The sequence below is a fragment of the Equus quagga genome, unplaced genomic scaffold, assembly GCF_021613505.1.
Source record: "Equus quagga isolate Etosha38 unplaced genomic scaffold, UCLA_HA_Equagga_1.0 207153_RagTag, whole genome shotgun sequence".
Classification (NCBI taxonomy): domain Eukaryota; kingdom Metazoa; phylum Chordata; class Mammalia; order Perissodactyla; family Equidae; genus Equus; species Equus quagga.
Genome location: NW_025798912.1, coordinates 1 through 23,041, shown reverse-complemented (window position 1 = coordinate 23,041; position 23,041 = coordinate 1). Strand labels below are relative to the sequence as shown.

Sequence of the window (23,041 nt, the reverse complement as noted above, 5' to 3'; positions counted from 1 at the left end):
TCATTTTCTGAGTCACTTTAATATGGTCCACCCTGGCAATGTACTATGTCAATTACTTGAATGAAAAGAGAACTAATGGACCCTGCATTATGCAAATTCCCCAACCAACACCACTGACCTTCTCCGCCACCCACAAGACTCCTTGAGGAAGTCCAGCTCAAGATAAGAAGCGACATACTTCCTTTTTTTGTTAGCTCTGAGAAGCTGCCAGCCTGGATGCAAAGCAAGAACTTTTCATCTTGTGGGTAAGTAAGAAGTGGTTTAGTGTTTTTCCATAGAAAATAGAAACTGTTTCACTTGTGATCTTGGGTCTAGAAAAATGTTCTGGCTCTGGAAAAACTTTCAGTGAGCCCTTGTTACAGGTTCTCTTGCTTTATTTCTTGAAAGTTACTGTAGGGGCATCTGTCTCATCTTCATTGCCCACTTCTTCTTGGGCAAGGACTGTGTGTATTGTGTGGTGGTGTGGAACATGCTGAAACGCTCTAGCGTACTCAAAAGAGACTGTGAACTGTGCATGAAAGGCTTAAGGTGAGTTAAAATAAGAAACTTTGAAGAAACAGAGTCTGAAGCAAATGTGATGTATGACCAATTTGTCATTGAAAGTGAAGAAATGAAACAAGATGTAAAAGGATGACTTCATTTACTGAGGTCACAGAGTGAATTAGCGAATGGACAAACTTTTTCACATGCCACACACCTCACTTCCAAAATAAGCACGTCAGCACAGTTCAACGCCAGGCTCACCGTGAAAGAACTGAGTATTTTATTCATGGTCAAAGTATCCACAGGTCGGTGTTTTTTCAAGCAGCTGCTTATGACCCACTTGTGGGGGAATGGGTCATGGAACCAACTTAGTAGGTAACAACCAGCATTTTAAAAGAAATGAAAAGGACTATAATCATAAAATGTCAGATGCTGCATGTAGTGCATATTGATTTGTGAAACTTGGTTCCCCCCCCTCTCTTTTTAGCTCTTGGATGAAAAATGTATTTCTTACAGTGGGTCCTGGCCAAAAATTGCTCCAAATCAGCCCTGCTAGACACATGAAATCACCAGACACGGAAAGACAAATATTGTGTGATCTCGCTTATATGTGGAAGTTAACAGTAATCAAACACGTAGGAGCAGAGAGTAGAATGGTGCTCGCCAGGAGCTGGGGAGAGAGGAAAAATGGGAGGTGGTGGTCACAGATGTTAAAAAACAAAATTCAACTGAGCAAATTTAAAGATCAAATTGGCATTATTCGATGATTCATAAACCGGGAAGGATCCCGTCAAGCAAATAGAAAGGCGCTCCACAGAGCTAGAGAACAAGAAAGGTCTTAAAAGGCAGAGAGGGGTGAGACAGGGAAGTCATAAATGAAAAAAAAAAAAACGGGGATGATTTTGAGCAAGGTCACCTTCTTTTGGAGGATAAAGGGTGCTTATGAGGAGGATTATCTCACTAGTGTTGACCAGGAAACCCCAGACTGACCAGTTCAGATTACATTCCTGGGGAAGGTTGAAACTGCAATTAGATGCGGTATTGAGTCTCAATTTGGTGATGCGGACTTAGCACAAGTGACTCCATTTTGGGTCTATAGTCTCCTTTTTAACCATTTTCCCGTTTTGATCAGACTCTCAGCTTAACTGAGAGATATGATCAAAATTTAAGGCATTAGTGCCACTCTCAGCTGCTGCTCGCAGCTTTTGGGGAGCTTTGTTTTTTTAAATTTTTCTTTTCAGGAAGATTGGCCCTGAGCTAACATCTGCTGCCAATCCTCCTCTTTTTGCTGAGGAAGACTGGCCCTGAGCTCACATCCGTGCCCATCTTCCTCTACTTTATATGTGGGATGCCTACCACACCATGGCTTGCCAAGCGGTGCCATGTCCACACCCAGAATCCAAACCAGCGAACCCTGGGCCGCCAAAACGGAATGTGTGCACTTAACCGCTGTGCCACTGGGCCGGCCCCTCTATTTACTTCTAACCAGGGAAGTAAAGTTCTTCCAAAGGAAGTGAATCCAGAATCCTGAATGCCTCCTAGTAATTCCCATTTGAATCTGTGGCTCAGGACTGGAAAGGTGGTGACTGTGGAGGCCACTAAAATTTTAAGGGTCTGTAGACCACACAGATGGTTTTAGTCTGGGTATTCTCGCCTGTGTCTCTTTCTTTGCATAGAGCCCGGGTGCAAAGTTCCCTAAGTTTAAGGTTGTTAACCAGAGACGGGGAAACAGACCAGGGGGTCTCTAGCATCGTGACCAGATAAGAGTTTTTTGATGGCCAATGAAGCAGTCCGAAAGGTTTCTCCCCTTAGCAATGGCCTGGGAGATACAGATGACGGTGTTGTCTTTCCAGGCCAATGCCGGAGTAAGTAAAGAAAAAGAAGAAGAAAGGGTTTCATGTTTGGTTAAAGTATGAAGTTCTGGTCTGGCATCTTGGGAGGGAGCAACTCTACCCTGATGTCGGCTACTTCTCTTCCTCGTCAGTTTTGTTAAGAGGCCTTCAGTGTTTGCACAGGACTAGATGTCAGGTGGAGACTTTTGCATCTGCGAGAAGTGTACCCAAGGCTCAGGTCCCTGGAGTTTGACTGCCATCTGGGTAGGGAGGGAGGAGTCGATATAGTCCCTTCCAAGGAGATTCAAGAGCAGTCTTTTTGTTGAAGGGTAGGAGAAAATTGGAAATGTTAGGTTGGAGAGTCACAGCCAGATATTTTAGAAAACTAGAAGAATTCAGGATCCAATCCTGCTTATAGGTATATAATGAAACCTCAAAGAGAATTAAAGCATTAGAATCCTCTATAGACAGATGTGCAAACATAATTTTTCTCTCTCTGATTACCCCTGTTTTTTTTTCTATCAAAGATAATCACAGTAAAACGAATTGCTTTGCATTAAACTTGGCCTGATTATTTTCATAAGTGCAGCAAGAATAGTGATTTACCATATAAGCTCTTCTTAAGATTGCTTTGCTGGAACTTTGTAAGCAAGGTATCAGGCCAATTTTTCCAAGGGGTTTTATGGGCTCCATAAAGTCAGCCTGAGTTTCTTAAATCTGTCTGGTCATATCAAAATCTATGTATGTCTCTCTGACATACGGCATTCTAGTCAAAGCCTTGGTAATATAACCAATATTTTCAATTTCCTTCTGTTACAGGGAGAACAGTTTCTTATTGAACTTATGCAAATAACTATCTATATTGCCATAGAATACTCAAGAATTTCTGGATTGTGGAAGGATCAAGTAAGGAGAAAAAGTAAATGTTTCATCTTTATTTACAAGGGTGCACTCTACCAAATTGCTTGTATTCACAGGTAGCTTAAGAGAAAAAGTCTCCTTAAATCTGGAAAAACAAAATACCAAGGAACTAGTAATGTTTCAAAGAAAAAGTCATAAAAGTTATAGCCATCCTCCTCAGTTTAGTCAGTCCCATGTTGTTAATTGTTCTGTTTTAATCCAGTTTTCCACTAGTTCCGGAAATTCTTACCCAGTTCAGTTTTATGATTTTAAAGTTATTAAAAATCTGAACTTGTCAAAAGTCCTTCCACGAATCTCCTTGAAGATGAAATACTTTTGTGGGGACACTTTTGCAAAGCATCAGAGTAAAACAATAACTGTCTGAGGGAAGACATAAAGATGCTCATTGTTAAAGACCTGGTGAGAGTTCACGCTAACGAAATTGACAAGAAAATTTGGTCGTTTCTGTAACGTGAACGTACAACATAAGGACTCGATATGTAACATTAACATGTAACATTAAGATGACTGGAATTATGACTGATAACATTATACCAGGACATACCAGAGTTTAGGAATTTCATATAATTTCTGGAATGCTTCTAACACATATCTACACAAACACACCATAAAGAAGGGCCTAGTATTACTTATTTGACAATACTTCCCATATGATTTAACGTATCAAATAACCCTAATTAATTCAACACCACCCTTTTTATAGGGAGAGAAAGCAAGTCTTTGGAGATGTTCCAGGGAGCCTCTGGCAAATCCCAAAGTTAGTTTGAGGTAAAAAAGACTTCATTTAGAATTTGATTTTTGGGAAGTTTGTCCAAAAAATCAAAAAGGTTTTTAAACGCTTGGTCAAATAGGATTGTAGGACACTGTGTAATAATACCTAGTTATCCATTTAAGCATAGTGACAACTAAAGCCTTCACAGGCAAGTATAGAGTCTACATAGATGTGAAAAAACCTTAACAATTTTAATAGAGAAGATTCAGCAGTAATCAAAGGCCTGATAAAGACAACACAGGAAAGTATTTTGACAGGACACAAATCCTTTGTTTTTTAGGCAGATTACTTAAAAAAATAAAGAAAAAGCTTTCATATCTCTTGTCAGGAGCAGACCAAAAATCTGAGAAAACTTTTTCTTTTTATCAGATGAGAGGAAACTATGTTCCAGTTTTACATAAGTACATTACTGATTGTAAAGCTTAATTTTATAACCCTTACAATAAATTCATTTGACTTTAGCCAACTTTACACAAGGAAAGATTCTCTCTCTTTCTGTCTTCCCAACTTTCTATTTAATTTGTCCTTTATTCTCCTCCTCCTCCTGAACAACCAGCCTCACTTTAGGACAAAGTGAGGCTTTCTTTTCCCTTAAAAAATGCATCTCCATTCATAACTTCTTCTATCAAAAACACATATCCTACTTCCCTTCCCTGTTATTACTTCTAGTCATTTAAATCACATATATTAGAATTTGTAACCTTAAAAACCATACTTTTTAGTGAAAATAAAGAAATAAACAAGTATGAACTGTCTTTGACAGCATTCTGCGGCTTGGTAAATTTACAAATACTTTTTATAATTTGGGGGAATATGTGCTTTCTCATAGTAAATATCTCAGTGTGGCACAAAATATGCTACAAATAGACCCAAATATCTTTAATTCCTTTGTAAAAAAAAAAAAAAGCAAAACATGGATAAACTTATGTGCGGTAATTAATATTTCAGTATTTTATCTTATTTAGAAATGATCTGAATATTCAATGAATTTAACTTAACTCATCATTTAACTTAATTTAGCAAAACTTTAAAGTTTCGTATTTCCAAAAAGATTTGGGGAAACTATTTAAAAAGTTCACATAGAAATTTTTTATCCAGGGGCCGGCTCCGTGGCTGAGTGGTTAAGTTCACGTGCTCTGCGGCGGCCCAGGGTTCAGATCCCAGGCATGGACATGGCACCGCTCATCAGGCCACGTTGAAGTGGCATCCCACATCCCAAAACTAGAAGGACCTGAAACTAAGATATACAACTGTGTACGATTGGCTGGGGAGTTGGGGAGATAAAGCAGGAAAAAAAAAAAAAGATTGGCAACAGTTGTTAGCCCAGGTGCCAATCTTTAATAGAAAAAAAAAAACTTTCTATCCAACTTACATCTGTTTAATTTATCTGTTCCAAACAATGATATTTAGACAACCCACAAAAACTTCATGAGACATTAGGCAAAGTCAGACATCATCCCAAGCTATTTTCTTGCTGAAAAATTTTGTAAGAGAATGATACGAACTCATTTGACCTTTGGTAAGCTTAAGTAGAATAAAAGTATTATATTTAATGCTGATAACTCTAAAGACATGTCAATTTTAATTAAACCAACAAACAAATTAGCTTTAACAGCAAATACTTTCCCAGATCACATGACCTTGAAATTCATTTGAGTTAGTTTTTATTATATTTCTGAGAATTTAATTTCTATAAGTGCTTAATTTTCTTTAAGCCAATTAAATAGAGCTCTTTTACAGATTAATTTTAACAATACTACCCAGAGGTAGAAAAATACCACATATTTGTGGTGCATGTATATGGACAACATAAACGTAGACAGATGTAAACAGAGATCTTGCAGCTTTTGTTTCAGAGTGACTGCCGTGAATCAGGGCCATCTCAAAGGCACAGGGAGAGACTGCGAGTTACAAGCCTTTCAAGAGAAACAGGATAGATTTGGGGTTTGATAAAAAGGAATGGGTGAACTTGGAACTGCTCCTAGAGCTGCATTTCTTTGTACTTCTACAAAGATTTGTAAGATATCACAGCTGCTCTCAATTCCTCAAAGCATTGTGTTGCAACTTAAATGACATCATATGTTGATCTATCCATAAAGGATTTTACAAGGGTTTTGGAGGGTTTTTCTTTCCCTCTGGGCATATGGTTTTGTTTGAACTTAAGGAAGAAGGCTTTAAAAATGCTTCTATCAGGCTCTGCAATTTGGCCGATTTCTGACCACAGAGCTACTTTGTGGCTACTTTTTGGCTGAGACAAACAGTAAATATTTCTGGCCGTATTGAGCAACCCCTTGGACTCAAGAGGCATCATCACAGAGGGTGCAAAAGATATTTTATTTTCCTCTTCCTTCTGGGTGCTACAGATACCTGGGAGAGCTGATTCCAGGAAGAATTCTCACCCTCAGCTAGCTTCTGCAAGTTTTCCAGGATCCCATATGTAGCTCTGATATTTCCCAGAATTTGGCAAGGAATTTTGTTAATTTTAAATTTAAGTTTTCCTTGACTGTTTAAGAGTATAACATAGCAGTTTAACAGAAAATCCCTCAGAGTCCCATCATATGGGAGGGGACCATATGGGGGCCCTCCTTCGAGGGTAGATATAGGGGTGTCTGTAAAGTCACTTGGTGTATTTTTGTTTACAAAAGTCTTTTGTTACAAAACTTTTGTTTGTAAAGACAATTTGGACAGACGATTGCTAGAATGAGTAGTCAACTAAAGGAAGTTAGAAGGAAGCCGTAGGAGTTATGTTAGTTTTGCTGTTTTTTTCTTTTTTTGGGGGGGGGTACCACTTATATCTTTAATTTTTTAATTAGCCTTTTGCAACAAGTCTTTCAATGAAGCTATTTTGGAATTTTGAAGTCTTTTGGAAGCCCCTGCCTACCAGTTAAAACCGGAGTTGCATTTTGTTTAAGTTGGGAGCCCTTGCTTTTAAAAGCACTTCTTAAATGATTGCACCTAATTGGAATTTCCTCATAATGGCCATTGCAATTCTAGGTTGTAATTCCCTAGAGGGTTGACAGCATTTGGTAGGACTCTAGCCAAAAATGGAGTTTAATCCACATATTCCATCCAGCCATGTTTAGCTGCAAATGGGTGTATTAACCAAAATGAGCAGCTTTACAAGGGAAAAGTGAAATTTTAAAGAAAAAGAGTCTTTATTTTAAAAAAAGCAGTTTGCAAACCAGGAAGGCGCCCCATTGGTCTTTGGGTGGCTGGTTTTTAAAAGTAAACAGTGCAAGGTTTGCACCATATGATTTCACGTATATGTGGAATATAAACAAACTTACAGTCAAAGAGAATAAATTAGTGGTTACTGGGGGAAGGGGGGTGGATGGTGGGCACAAGGGGTGAAGGGGCATACTTATACGGTGTATGAAAAACAATAATGTACAACTGAAATCTCACTATGTTATAAGCTATTATGACCACAATAAAAAAAAAATTAATGAGAAAAACTGCAGGGTTTGCAAGGCTAGGGCTGAGTCCAGCTCTGATTGGTTGCCCTTCTCAGCTACGGTGTATCTTGTGTCCTGGGCTTGTAAATGTCCTAACTGCAGGGAAAGACTGCTGCATCGTTCTCCAGCCATCTGGGGAAAGTCAAGGTTAAAAATGTAATTTTTATTGCTGCCCACATTTCAGCCTTGAGGCGGGCATGGTAACCATCATGTCGACTCTGGCCTCGTTCTTTTTCTTTTATCCAGTGCAACCCACACTTCCCTTTGACCATATGTTGGGGCCCCCAACCTGATGGTTAGCAAGCCAAACTCTCAGGACACAGTAAGATTTTACCATTTTTGTAGATATTTGTAGCTTCTGGGACCATAGTTCTTAGACCTAAAATAAGCAGGTGTGTTGGAAGGCGGTGTGCTCAACTCTGGAATTTAAGGATGCCGTCCTTATTACTTCTTTCTTTATTTTAGCTAAGACTTTGAGTCTCTTGGAGTCATAGTAATACCTAAGAGGGATGTGTCACCGGGTTGAGGATTGCGTGATGTTTTACAGTTTACCTAATTGCGTGCAAATTTACCCCACAGACCCTTCATCCGGCTTTAAAGATGACCAACATCTAGCCAATCTTGTTTCATCTTTACTCTCACTTTCTGCCCCAAGTCACCCCCTCCCCAATAATCTTGACATAAATTTGACTCATCACATTATTTCACCTGCAAAAATTTTAGTATGTATTTCCAAAATATCAGGACTCTTTTAAACATAGCCATTTTCTCATAACTATAGCTTCCTGTGGAACAGCTGTCTGAGTTGACGTGGGAGGACACTAGCAGTGAACGATCATATCTATGAAAAACGAACAATCATTTTTTCAATGGCATCACATCTCTAGCCTTACAACCTTTAACAAATTATTGGTTTGATTTGAGATCCAGTAAAACACTGCGATTGGGTGATATGTTTCTAAGCCTCTTAATCTAGGTCCTCTATGTGTTTTTTACCCCTTAAATTTTTTTCTTTTTGGATGAAGAAACTGGGTAGCTTGTCCTTTAGAGTTTTCCACATTCTGGATTTTGCTGATCACAATAGAACAGGACTTTCGATTCCAGTGGGATATTCCACTGGATGCATTTTTGTTTCCTGTTTCCTGGGTGGTAAGCTTGCTTCCTATAAGCAGCTCTGCTGTGATCTTCCTTGCAAGATCCTTTCCTTCAGATAATTTCCCAGAAGTGGAATTGTTGGATCAAAAGGGCAGAAATGAAAGGTTTTTTTTTTTTTTTTTTTTTTGAGGAAGATTAGCCCTGAGCTAACATCTGCTGCCAATCCTCCTCTTTTTGCTGAGGAAGACTGGTCCTGAGCTAGCATCTGTGCCCATCTTCCTCTACTTTATATGTGGGACACCTGCCACAGCATAGGTCGGTAAGCGATGTGTAGGTCTGCACCCAGGATCTGCACCAGCAAACCCCGGGCCGCCAAAGTGGAACGTGTGAACCTAACCGCTGTGCTACCACGCCGGCTCTAGAAATGAAAGGGTTTTGATAAACATGAGACATCTGACTTCTAAACTCTGTGACCAACACAAATTGATTTTCATGGGGCTTATTCATTCCAGGAACCCTTGCCACATCTTGCTTGAGAGCGTTTCTCAGATTGTATTTCCTGGAATCTCAGTGCTATGGGAAGCAAGTGCCTGCCGCTGCTCTCAGGTGAGTGGAACAGAGAATGCCCCTCTCTTCTCCTCTTGATCCTGGCATCCTAGCTGTGGTCGCTCTTCCAAATTTGACACTTTCTTCAGAAATTACTGTGTGTGCCCGTCCTATTAGAAACCCTCATAATTAGTATCTTGGTTGCTCTCCCCCAAAGCAGAACTGAGACAAAGACTTGGAAGTAAGTAGTTTATTTGGGAGGGGATCCCAGGAAGAAGGGAGGGAGGAGGGGAGTCAGAGAGGGAAGGGAGAAGTGAATGAAGGGTGCATTAATGAGGGGTTACCGCTGTGGGTAACTGGCACTCAGTCCCGCTGAGGACCCTCCAAGAGGCAGTGCCTGATGTGCCTTAGATGGACAATGAATCTGGGCTATGTATTCCTCCGGTCCTCATCCCTCACTACTTGACAGCCACTCCTAGTGTAACCCCCAAACATTTCTGGTCTGCCCCTCATGGGCTGCAGAAAAATGTCCCCTTACAGAGGGATGCAGTAAGTTATCTGCATGCACAGGATCCCCCTTGGGGTAGGCTAAGGGACACTTCAATCATCTGCTACACTGAGCAACCATCAAGAGGATTCATGCTTGGAATATTACAGCTCATTATGTTACAATGCTCTGGATCTATCTACCCTTCTGCTCTGGGCTTTAGGGTCTTTGCAGTAGTTTAAAAAGTACCCTAGGAGGAGTCATATCCTGTTTAAGACTGGGTTTGTAAGGAGATCTTATAAGCAAGCATGTGATATCCAATACCCTGTGTCAGAGCTGCACAAACTTTTTCCTGGAAAGGGCCAGATAATTACTATTCTCAGCTCTGTGAGCCATTTGGTCTCTGCCCTAACTTCCCAACTCTACGTTGCAGTGCAAAAGCAGCCACAGACCTTCCAGGAACCAATGGACATCCCGTGTTCCAATAAAACTCGATTTACAGACACAGAAATTTGAAGTTCATATCATTTACACGTGCTGTGAAATATCCTTTTTCTTTTGACTTTTTTAATCACTTGAAAAATGTAAAAACCATTCTTAGCTCGTGGGTCACACAAGGACAGGCTGTGGTTCTGGCTTTGACAATTTGTTGACACTTGAGCATTTTTTGACTTGCAAAAATGGCCATGTTATGTGCTTCCGGGTAATAGTATGGATCCTTAAGTACAATGCTTTTGTCAGCATCCATGAAGTGGAACATCATAAATATTGAGGAGGAGGTAGGAAGAGCAGATGTTGACCTTATCATGTCTAGGGCACTTGTTCTGTGATGATCCAAACGGGCCATAGGCAAATTCCTGCTCCTCTCCCTTCCGTATGATACAAATCCAAATTACCTACATTATAATCATCATACTTAAACTATTTGGAGGCTGATGTTAGCTGTGAAAGCAGATGCCTCAGATTTTAGCAAAGGGTTCCAACACAACCTACTTGCGATGAAAGGGATGAGGGAAAATCCATTTTTCAAGTGTCTAGGCTATCCCAGCCTATCTTACCCTGAGGCAGGGATCTGAGGAAATATGTGGAAAGATTTTCTGCATTTCTGAGTTCATCCCCAACTTTAATTAAAGACTCTGTCTAATAATGTGGCAGACTTTTTTTTTTCAATCATCCTTAAAATATCTTTATCCATTCCAAATTTGCCACAGTACTTGGGCTCCCAGGATTCTTGTGGTCTGTGCTATTCAGATCTCCTCTTACTCCAGATAGAGCATTAGTTCTTAAGGGGTTAGACCTGTGTTGTCCAGCACCACAGACACAAGTCACCCATGGCTACTGAGCACTAGAAATGAGACCAGTCCGAATGGAGATCTGCCACAGGTGCAAAATGCATACTGGATTTCAGAGACTTCATGCACACAGAAAAGAATGTAAAATGCTTTTGTTACTGAACCAGATTTGTTTTGCTTGCTGCACGATTATGCCAATCAGTGACATGATGAGTTTGCAGCAGAGAAAGTGTTTAATTCACAAGGCAGCCAAGCGAGGAAAGAGAACCAGTCTCAAATCTGCCTCCCCAAAAATGGGGATTAGGGGTATTTATGGGATAAAAGAGCACGGTGGTCTGAAGTGTGGGAATAGATGATTGGGGATAAGGAAAAGTGAGGTAGTTGATGATCTGTGCAAGTGGAGTCAAGCTTCATGGCTCTTCATAGGACGCACGTTCACAAAATGGTGGTGTTGCCATGATCTGAGGGTGAGGTTTTCAGCTCCTCGGCGTCAAAGGGTCACCTCAGTCATCTTTGCAGGCCCAGTTGATGAGTCAGTGGTCTTAACCAGCCTGAATTGGACAAGGATTCAATCTCCTGAAAAACTTAAGCACCCATTATCATAGCGACCCAAGTATCAGAGATATTATCTATAGTGTAGGTTTTAGTAAAGTGTTATCTAAGTACTTTTGCAAACAGAGTACAGTTTTAACTATACTTTTAACAACTGAGTGTAGTTAAAGCAAGCTGGCACCTGGTTTTGTTACTACCCAAGGGAGCAGTCATCTGCTCACTGAAAGACATGCCAGGAGTCAAGAGGCAAGGCGGTAGGAGAGAAAGGATTTTATTACAGCTTGTGAGCAAAGGGAAAGATGGCTGACTAATGTCCGAAAGAACCATCTTACGGAACAAAGGCCAGTTACGTAGGGGCCTGGTCTCCAGGTGGGGGACACAGATGGTCTTAGTTCCTGATGATCTTTTGTTTTACTGAAGACGCATCAGAGACTGGAGCAATGCCCTATGCCCAGATCTTTCGGTTGTCATTGATGATGGCTATCAGCATAGACTCCATGCCTGGGGGTCAGAATATTTCTAAGAAACTCAAAAGAACAAAGTTATCAACTATCACAGCTGAGAGGGGCCATAAAATCCACAGAGCGTGTATATCATCTGGAGGGTGCGTATCCAGCTGAGTTAGTTAATCAGAGGTCATTCAAAGGCAAACATGTTTTCTTTTCTACAATATGTCTTCCCTCATGTCAACCTTGTGTTAAGCTGGTATCAGTTTCACTTTATGAATAACTTGTTTTATATTGATTGCGTGTTGAAACGATAACATCTTGGCAACATTGGGCTAAACAAAGTATATTGAGGAAAATCAACTTTACCTCTTTCTCATTGCCTTTACAAAAATGTGGCTAGTAGAAAGATTTAAAAGGACCTATGCAGCTCACATTATATTTCTATTGGACAGTGTGGGGTTAGAGGTCTGGACGGGTAGAAACAGACTGTTGAAATAGAAGGGAGGTTGAAAACTTGGCCTTTTGGTGTTAGACTTGGAGAAAAAGCTTTATGAGATTCTGGATTTTCAGGAATTGGGACATACAGTTTATGATATTGTGGTTTATAATAAGAAATACGTATTTGGCCTTCGTCCTGGTTTCTGGCACAGAGCTCCTAAAAACCTTGGCATCTCCTGAGATGAGAGCCATAAAGTTGTCTTTTGTTATCTTAATGCGGTGACTTTTGGAAAGCCCTGAGGCCACCTAAGGATGGCAGCTGGTTGCCAGTCAAGCCAATCCTGTGATTAGAGGGTTGGAACTTTCAGTCTCATCCCCTTACCTCCAGGGAGGGGAGAGGGGGGCTGGAGTTCAATCACCAATGGCCAATGATTTAATCAATCATATCTATGTAATAAAGCCTTGGTAAAAACCCAAAAGGACAGGGTTCTGAGAGCTTCTGTGTTGGTGAACATGTGGACATTTGAGCAGAGTGGTGCTCCTGGAGAGGGCATGGGAGCTCCTCACGCTTTCCCCATATCTTGCTCTATACATCTCTTCCATCTGGCTGTTTCTGAGTTATATCCTTGTTATAATAAGCTGATGATCTAGTAAGTAAACTGTTTCTCTGAATTCTGTGAGTGGCTCTAGCAAATTAATCAAGCCCAAGGAGGGGGTCATTGGAACCTCCAATCTATAGCTGGTCAGTCAGAAACCCAGGTGACAACCTGGACTTGCGATTGGGATTGGAAGTGGGAGTGGGGCAAGTCTTGTGGGACTGAGCCCTTAACCTGTGTAATCTGATGCTATCTCTAGGTAGATAGTGTCAGAATTGAGCTGAATTGTAGGGCATCCAGCTGGTGTCCAAGAATTGCTTGTTGGTGTGGGCACACTCATACACACATTAGAATTGGGTGCAGAACCTCTTACAGCTGCAATAGGATGTACTTCTCATGCCCCAGTGGTATAGGATGCCCTCCTATGACCCTCATGTTTATAGCCTGCCTGGAAGAATCTACAGTGAAGCCAGCACACATGTGATTGGGTCGTGGGAGACAAAGCCCCTAACTCACCCAGGCTTCAGCCAAGCAGAGCCCCAGGGCATCCTCCATCCGAACTGTCTTTTTATCTTTCTGTTCCAGCTCTCGGTGTCCTGCTGGCTCTGTCAGGAGCAGATGCAAAGAATTCTGGAGGTGAGTCTACTCATTGCCAAAAACCTGGGGAAGGAAATTGGGATCTGGAAGCTGCCTCCAGTGGAGGGAAGGAGCCCTTTTCAAGGGAGAGAACAGTAAATCTCTGCTGCCTTTTTTCTACACCTTGAAGCTCCCAGGGACCATTCCTCCTTTTCCACCATGATCCCATTTACTTAGCTCTTGCATCACACCAGGCTCAGTGCTAAAAATTGCACATACCATCTCATTCAATCCTCATGGCATTCTTGCAAAGAAGGTCCTGACATTATCCCCACTTGACCAATGTCCCTCTAGAGAAGCAGTTGGCTAAAGGTCACATGACTGCTGGATGGTGGATTCCGCCCTTTCTTTTCCAAGAGCTTCTGTCCCAAGTCATGCTGGAGGTAGTTTTGCCTCTACCCCATGTCTTAGGTTGGGCTCTCCCAGAAGTAGCCCCCGAGGTAAGGACTTGAGAGGAAGTCATTTACCTGGGAGATGATTCCAGGCAGCACCAAGTGGGAGTGGGACATCAGATGGGGAGGTGAGGGGCCAATATAGGGTCCCTTATCAAGCAAGTTACATGTGAGTAACTGGAGTTTGATCCCTTGGAGACTGTTGGATATCATAAGAAGCATGCACCTCAGAGTTCTTCCCCCCAATGGGTAAGCTATTTTTCTATTATTTATTTATTTTTTTAATTGTGGTAAAATATACATATCATAAAATTTACCATTTTAACCATTTTTAAGTGTTGCAGTCAGTGGCATGAAGTACATTCACACTGTTGTGCAACCATCGTCACTGTCCATCCACAGAACACTTTTCCTCTTGCAAAACTGAAACCGTGAGGGCCAGCCTGGTGGCAAAGTGGTTAAGTTCATATGCTTCACTTCGGCTGTCCAGGGTTTGCTGGTTTGGATCCTGGGCGTGGACCTACACACCGCTCATCAAGCCATGCTGTGGCAGCATCCCACATTCAAAGTAGAGGAAGATTGGCAACAGACATTAGCTCAGGGCCAATCTTCCTCACCAAAACACCAGAAAAAAACCCCTGAAACTGTGTATCCATTAAACAATAGTTCCTCATTCCCTCTCCCACCAACCTCTGAAACCTACCATTCTACTTTCTGCCTCTATGAATCTGACTACTCTAAGTGCCTCATGTAAGTGGAATCACGCTGTAGTTGTCCTTTTGCAGCATATTTATTTATCATAATGTCCTTAAGGTTCATCCATGTTGTAGCATGTGTCAGAATTTCCTTCTTTTTTTAAAGCTAAATAATATTCCAGTGTATGGATGGACCACATTTTGTTTATCCATTCATCCACCAATGGGCACTTAGGTTGCTTCTACTTTTCGGCTATTGTGAATAGTGCTGCTATGAACATGGCTGCACAGCTATCTCTTCAAGATCCTGCTTTCAGTTTTTTGGGATATATACCAGGAGTGGAATTGCCGGATCATGTGTTAATTATAATTAAAATTTTTTTTTAGGAATTGCTATACTGTTTTACAAAACAGCTGCACCATTTTATATTCCTAGCAGCAGTGGACTAGAGTTACAATTTCTCAATAGCCTACCAACACTTGTTACTTTCTGTCTAATTTTTGTAATAAAGAATCTGGGTTTTTTAATACACTGACTCTCGACAGTCAGTGACTGAGGAAGGTGCTCGTGGGGGCGAGAAGACATTGCTAACCTGCCAAGTGGTAAACAAAGAGGCCTCTGGTGGACAGAGAAATCCCTCAGTAAAGAAACTCAGGTGCTGACAGTTGGAAGTTTTACTGTCAGGCAAAAGTGGTTTTAGAGACAGAGGTGGGATATGGGTGAAGCGCTGTGAGCATCTGTGTTCAGCAGTGAGATGAGTGCCAAGGGATGTCAACAGAGCTATTCCCAAGGAGACATTCTTCCAGCCACAACATCTGATGTATCATAGGTGCTCAATGAATATTTCTTGAATGAATGAATGAATGAACAAGTGAATGAGTGGATCCTGTGCTCCCTGTAGCTTTCTGTCCTCCATGCCCTGAAAATGCCAGCTGCTACAATAGCACCCACTGTGCTTGTAAAGATGGATTTCATTCCACGGCTGGGAGGAGATACGTCACCAAGTCCTCTGAGAAATGTGAAGGTAAGGAAGCAATCCACACTCACCTTGGGGTTTGGAAGGGGTCAGGGGCATCTTTGTAAGCCCCAAACACTGTGTTACATGGGGGTGCTAGTGCTGCAAAGATGCAGTGATATTACAAGGTGAAAAATGGCAGGGCTGGCTCAGTGTCCTTAGAGAAGTCTAGCTCTTATCTCCTTTCCGCTCTCATGCTAATGCTGGCTTGATGATCCCTGATACTGGTTTGGTTTTTTCCTTAGAGGAAGGTAGACTTCCCAGGATCCTGGCCTCTTGAAGTCTCAGACACTGCTGTTTTTTGTTTGTTTATTTGTCTGAGAATTCCACAAGGGCAAGGGTCGTATCTGACTTTACCGCTGTACGCCTAGGACAGAGAATAACGCCACATAGCAGGTGCCCAGTAAAAAGGTGTTCACCAAGAGAACAAATGAACAAATGAATATCTTGGCACTCAATATCTTCCATGTTCTGGCTACAATTTAGTTTTCCAGTTTCACTTTTTGTTACTCCCATCTGCTCCAGCCAAAACTGCTTCTCATTTCCACAAATTCTAAAGGTCAGTTTGAAAATCTAAGGGAACTGTCACTCCCGAGTATCGGATCGGTGGAACTCGATGTCTGATTGATGGAGTTGCCGTGTAAATTCAGAAGGTGAAGCAGAAAATAGTAGACTATTTAGGATTTAGTTTATTTCATTTTATTGTGGAAAATTATACATAACATACAGTTTACCCTGTAACCATTTTTAGATATGTCTTTCAGTAGCGTTAAATACATTGACATTGTTGTGCAACCATCATCACCATCCTTCCACGGAACTTTCTCACCTTCCCAAACTGAAACTCTGTCCCTTTAAACACTAACTCCTCGTTCTGCCTCCCCCCAGCTCCTGGCACCTACTATTCTACTTTCTATCTTTATGAATTTGACTACTCTGGGGAGTCATATAAGCGGAATTGCACACTATTGTATTTGTTTATTTGTTTAAATTATTTCCGTTTTTCAGTTGAATAAAATATACATAACAAAAGTTACCATTTTATCCTTTTTTAAGTTTCCAGCTCAGTGGCATCAAAGTGCATTTACATTGTTGTTCAACCATCTCCACTCTCAATTCGATTGAACATTTTATGTTGGAGGATCATAATTTGCGTTATACTTCTTCGTGAATTATCTGTTCATGTCTTTTCCCTGTTTTTCTATTGAGCTTTTGTTTCTTTGTCTCTCAATTTTTGGGTGCTTTACATATTAGAGGTGTTAGTCCTTTGTCTGTTGTATACATTGCAAATATTTTCTCCCTGTTTGTCAGTTGATTTTGGACTTTGCTTACATATTTTTTAGCCATGCAGTTAAATAAAAAATATTTTTTACGTAGGTAAGTTTATCAAGGATCTTAAGTCATCATTAAAATGCCTTCCCCTACACTGAGGCTAAAGAAGAATTTACCTATGTTTAATTCTAGTGATTGTATGGTTCTATTTTTATGTTATCTTTGATCCATGTAGAGTTTATTTTTGAGAATGGTGTGAGGTACAGGTCTCATTATGTTTTATTAAAAAATACATCCTGACCAGGATAACGGGCACTATAAGAAGGGAAATATGTGCAAAGGTGTAATGTGCATTTGTCATACGCTTGAGAATATTCAGTTCTACTGCAGAAGAGTTGAAAAACAAATGGAATTTATGAAACTCATACAATGTGTAGATAAGCGGTTAGTAGGCAAGGCTTGTGTGTGTTAAATGTAGATAGAAAGGAATGGAAAGACCAATGGTAACATTCATGAAGCAGTAAATACACACGAGACACGTAGTTACACAACATTCATGACAAATTAAGTATCTAAGAGGGAGTTAGCCCCCAGGATACACAACATATACCAGCTACACACCAGCACTTCATCTTTGTGGAGTCTTAATTCAGTCGCTCCTCGGTGATAGCTGTTCTGGCTTGTATATCCTCTGCCCAAAACACATCAACCCACAACCTAAACAAAACCCATTGACTGCTGAGAAGACTAGTAGTAAGTTACAGCCACTGGCCAAGTGTACTTGACCTGAGTCCTTCCAACAGCGAAAATAATTCTGTCATCAGCTCAGAACACCTTCTGTCCATGGGTCCCTTTGCTTGAACCTCAACTGTGGTCCATCAGCGGCCAAGGCTGATGTGGCAGAAAGCAGCAGGACATAGGAACATTGCCTAACCCAAGATTTAAGTAGTGTGGCCCTTTATCTCACTTGCACCCTTTCCCAATAGTATAGTTATGCACCATATGATGACATTTATGACGTTTTGGTTGACGATAGACTGCATATACAATGGCGGTCTTATAAGATTAGTACCATATAGCCTAAGTGGGAGGTAGGCTATGCCATCTAGGTTTGTGTAAGTTTATCCTGCGATGTTTGCACAATGATAAAATCACCTAAGGACACATTTCTCAAACTGTATCCCTGTCGTTAAGCGACACCTCACTGTATTCACTTATCCTATCTGTTGTCCCTTGCTACTGTGTGTTTTAAATTGATTTAATAAACTGTGTGATTCAAGCATTTAAAAAACTCCATCCATACTCCAGCGGTTTGACATACCACCATTATCATCACCTAAAGCTCTGTACATGCTTGGGTCTATTTCTGGCCTTTTAGTCTATCCCATTAGTCTATCTATTCATGCACCAGCATCTTATTGTCTTACTGAGGCTTTATAGTATGTTTTAATATCTGGTAAGGCTAGTTCCCACCACGTAGTTTTTCTGGATATTCTTGTGTAATAGTATGAACTTGTCTCACTCCATAAAATATGTGTAGCTATTTTTACTGGCGTTGTATTGGATTTATAAGTTATCTTAAGGAGAGCCATCATCTTTATAATGTTGAGTCATCTTATCCAAGAATAGGAGAGGTTTGGGGTATATTCATGAACAGTGTTGGGTAGTAGAGATTTCACAGTCAAGGGGAATGGTTTAGTTCTATGAGACGAACAACAATGTTTTCTCTTGATTCACAGATATTGATGAGTGTAATACTGGGCTGGCAAAGTGCAAGAGGAGATCATATTGCAGAAATACAATTGGAAGTTACTACTGCAGCTGTGTCCCGAATTATCCTCTCTTCAACTGGGTGGCCAAGTTCATTAAAGTGAATCATCCAGACTGCTATGGTAAGAACCTCCAAATACTCTTTCCACCATGAAAAAGGAGGTGGAAGGAAAGCCTTTTAGAGTTCCACCAATTTCAGACCAGGGTGAGAGAGGAGAGATGTGTCCTGGCCCTTGCCTTCTACCCATTGTTGTCCTCGGCAATCTTCTCCCGGGAGATCTCATTCAAGCCCCTGACATCGATAACCATGTCTATGTAGACATCTTACAAATTCATGTCTCCCGAATGGATCTCTTTCCTGGCCTTCCAAAATGACATCTCTAATTTGCTACTGGACTTCTCCACTTGTTTCTCTCTCACTCTCTTTAAATTCACTTTCTATACGTCTCTACCTGTCTATGTATTAAAGCCCATGAGTTCATAGCGACACCTCCAATTCTAGTCCAACACCAGGGCTTGATCTACACTTCCCTCTTTTCTTATTTGTAAATTCTTTCTCCAACACTGAGAAACCAGGTTCTCACGATCCAACATGTAGGATTTACTTATTTTCTCGTTCCTAGTATAATTCCAGGTTTTGAGTTAGACAGATTAGATTTAATTTCTGGCTTTATCACTTACCAGCTGACTTTTGGGTGATGCCTTAACTTCTATATTCCTCGTCCATAAGTGGGAATGATAATAGTATCTACTGTATTAGTTGTGTGTTGCTGAGTAACAAATAACTCCAATGTTAGTGGCTTAAAACAACACATGTTTATTGTCTCATGGTCTGTGTAGGGCAGGAATTGAGGCTTGGCTTACCTGGGTCCCCCGCTTCAGGGTTTCTCACAACTGTAATGAAAGTGTTGGCCAGAGCTGCAGTCTCATCTGAAGACTCACCCGCGGGCAGATCTTCTTCCAGGCTCACTCACAGGGCTGCTGGCAGGATTCAGGTCTCTGAATGTTGTTGGCCTGAGGCCTCAGTTCCTCTCTAGTGGTTGATGAGAGGCCACCCTCAGTTCTTAGCATGCCAGCCTCTCTAGCTTGGTTATTACAAGAAGCACATGAGAATAGCCATAAAGAGAGAACAAAACAGAAGTCATAGTCTTCTCTGAGCTCTCAGAAGTGACAAGTCAACGGGCAGTGAATAAAGGGATGTGAGGCAGGGATCATCGAGAGTCATTTCAGAAACCTGCTTACCTAAAATACTGGGTAGGGTAGTGTGCCATCAATGTCATGTCCACTCATGAAACCCGTGAATGTCATTGTATTTGGAAATAGCGTCTCTGCAGATATAATCGAATCAAGATGAGATCATATAGATTACGATGGGCCCGAAATCTAAGAAGACTGGTGTCCTTATAAGAAGAGGGAGATTTGGACGTGGAGACACACACATGGAGGGACATGCGCAAACAGAAGCAGAGACTGGGGTTCTGCTGCCATACGCCAAGGAGCATCAAAGATCGCCGGCAGCAACCAGAAGCTAGAAGAAGCAAAGAAAGATCTTCCCTAAAGCCTTCAGAGAGACTGCAGTCTTACCCACACCTTGATTTTGGAGTTTTAGCCTCCAGAACCAGGAGAGAATAAATTTCTGTTGTTTTAAGCAGCCCAGTTTATTGTACTTCATTACATCAGCCCTAGGGAATGAATATGCCTCACCTATGACTATTAAGGCATGTAACGTATTTATCGCAGTGCTAGGCACCTAGGAAGACTCAATAAATTTTAGCTGTCATGTTACTTAACTCTGTTCTAGAACCTTCTATGTTCTTTTAAATGAGATAGTATATATGAAGGTACTTTATATATCATGCTGTGTAGACAACTGTGGGTATTAGTACTGCTTCTAAATTATTAACTTGGTTAACATCCATTCCTTCAGGACGACTTCTCTGCACCCCATGATGTGCTGGACCCATCTTCTTTATACTCTCAAGCCATCTCATCTTATTTATTATGAATATATTGGACCATTGCAATCACTTAACTATTTAATTATCGTTATTTGCTTAGTGACTTCTGCCAGACTGAAAATCCCACAAGGGGCTGCCCGTCAGCTCTTTACCGACCTGTATCCGTAAGGTTTAGCATCATGCTTGGCTTTCAGTAGGTGTTCAATAAATACTATTGACTGAATTATTGAACTGGAGGCTCCATCCTGATTCCATTTTCCAATTCTACTGTGGAAGAGATTTGGGACTTCTGAGAGGAGTATTAGGATAGGTTGTGGAAGCATCAGGGAAAGACCCAACTTGAGGATGATTAGAAAAAGGGATGGGAACCAGGACGTGTTAACTCTCATACTCCATTCAATGGCTTCTTTTCTCTCCCAGAGGATGCTCATAATGAGAAACCGTCGGTGGACACTTGGGTGAGTAAAGTGAAGCCTAGGTTTCGGGAACAGCTGATCAGTCTTACCATGTCATTCTCCTGCTCAAATACTACCATAGCTCCCTATGACTTTTAGGATATAGAAGTTCTCACTCAGGAGTGATTTTGTCCTCTGTCCCAGGGGACATCTGGCAATGTCTGGGGACATTTTTGGTTTTCCCACCCAGGATGCTACTGGCACCTACTGGCTAGAGACCAGGGGTGCTACTAAACATCCTACAATGCCCAGGACAGCTTCCCACAACCTTTATCTGGTCTTGAGTATCAACAGAGACCTAGAAGCCCTGGGAAAGGGTTTAAATGTCTCAGCTGTCATTCAGAGACTTGCATAAGCATCCAGAGCCTGATTCCACCCGTATCACCCCTTCCCATTCCCTCTCTTCCTCCATAAGGCACTCGCCATAGGTTTCAGATCTCTCATCCTTTAAACCTTCATGTTCTCATAAATACGGTGACGATAACACACGCCCTTCATAGGCCTGTGTGTAATAAGTGAGAAAACACATATCAGGTTGATAGCACAGAGTCTAGTAACAACTTCATAAATATTATTGCCTTCTGGGCTTACCCAACCACACTTATGTATATTCCTGCTTTCTTAAGTTTCAGTAGGAGTCTACCTAATTGGATTTATTTCTTTGAAAGGAAAGTCTGAGGAAAAATGAGAGCAAAGATCACATTGCAAAACAGGCCACCCAAATCCTTCAAAACGTGGAATTGGCCATATGGAACGCAAGTTTTGCTTCTCCAGGAAAGCATGAAAATTCTGAATTTGATATAGGTAAGAAACATTGAGCATTTTCCTTATGACCAAAAAATTTTATGAGGATGGTCTTTCATCAGACCTTGTGTTTATATGTTTATATGGCATGGAGAGAGTTCACTCATGGGACTCTTCCCAAATACAGCAGATCTGTTCCCAGGTGACTGTTTCCTTGGAAAACTTCTAAATGCTTAGCTTCTCTTACTTAAAAAATTAAGTTCCCCTCCGCATCAGACACTCCAGTACATGTTATGTAACATTTTCTGCCCTGTAAATGTTCTCTGTAAAGGGTAGGCTTGCCCACTCTAGTTCCAGCTCTGGGAAGCTTGGCCACCTCCTCTCTTCCCCTGGGTTGTGTGGTCAGTGTGTGTTGCTTAGGTCATTTTGACCATTTCATCCCCACCAGCCAGAAATGTGGAGGGAGCGGTGTGCCATCTGGCTACCTGGCATGCAGAGAATTAAATCACCAGTAAAAGGTCTTTCAGAGAAGGGAGTTCTACAAGTTTTTTAGCCATGAGAAGTGAACAAAGCAGGACTCACTTTCTTAATGTTTCCAGTCTATGAAACCAAGAAGTGCAGTGAGACAAGTGAGAAGACTCTTCTGGAAGCTGGAAACAACACAATGGATATTGACTGCACTGCTGCTTTCAAAGGAGCCAGAAGAGGTACTGTACCTAAGATAGATTCTCTTGACCTGCAAATTCTAGGCTCTGTCATTTTGTTTCTAGGTGACCATCCAAGAGGTGGAGACTTACAAAATTTTCAAAGCGGGGGGTTTCTACTTGGTGAAATTAAAAGATCTGCCTTGACCACAACCAGGCAATTTTGGGGGCACACTTTGTGACACACACTGAGGTTCAAACAGGGATCTCTTGACATGCTTCCTTAAAAGGGACAGGCAGGTGCATACCCTGTTTCCATGTGATGGTCTGAAAAGGTAACACTCAGTAGTGGCAGATGAATGTTGTCTCAAACACTCTTCCCCTTGAGTAGCATTTTATGATCATACTATTTAAAATAGTCACCCGGTCTTCTTCTGTCCCACAGGTTGGCAAACTTTTTCTGTGAAAGGACCAGATAGTAAATATTTTTGACATTTGGGGCCAGATGATCTTAACTCTGATATTGTAGTGGGAAAGCAGC

The 23,041-nt window shown here is 41.3% G+C and overlaps 1 protein-coding gene across 1 annotated transcript; it reads left to right on the top strand.

Annotated features, from left to right (window-relative positions):
* Window positions 1–205: 205 nt before the first annotated feature.
* Window positions 206–22,563, top strand: LOC124233603 (adhesion G protein-coupled receptor E4-like; the record flags this gene model as incomplete). The annotated part of the gene is made up of 8 exons (XM_046650745.1): window positions 206–245; window positions 9,071–9,164; window positions 13,504–13,554; window positions 15,544–15,666; window positions 18,669–18,821; window positions 21,078–21,115; window positions 21,781–21,916; window positions 22,456–22,563. Coding segments are annotated over exons 2-8 (640 nt in total), but the record flags the coding sequence as incomplete, so codon positions are not given.
* Window positions 22,564–23,041: the final 478 nt, after the last annotated feature.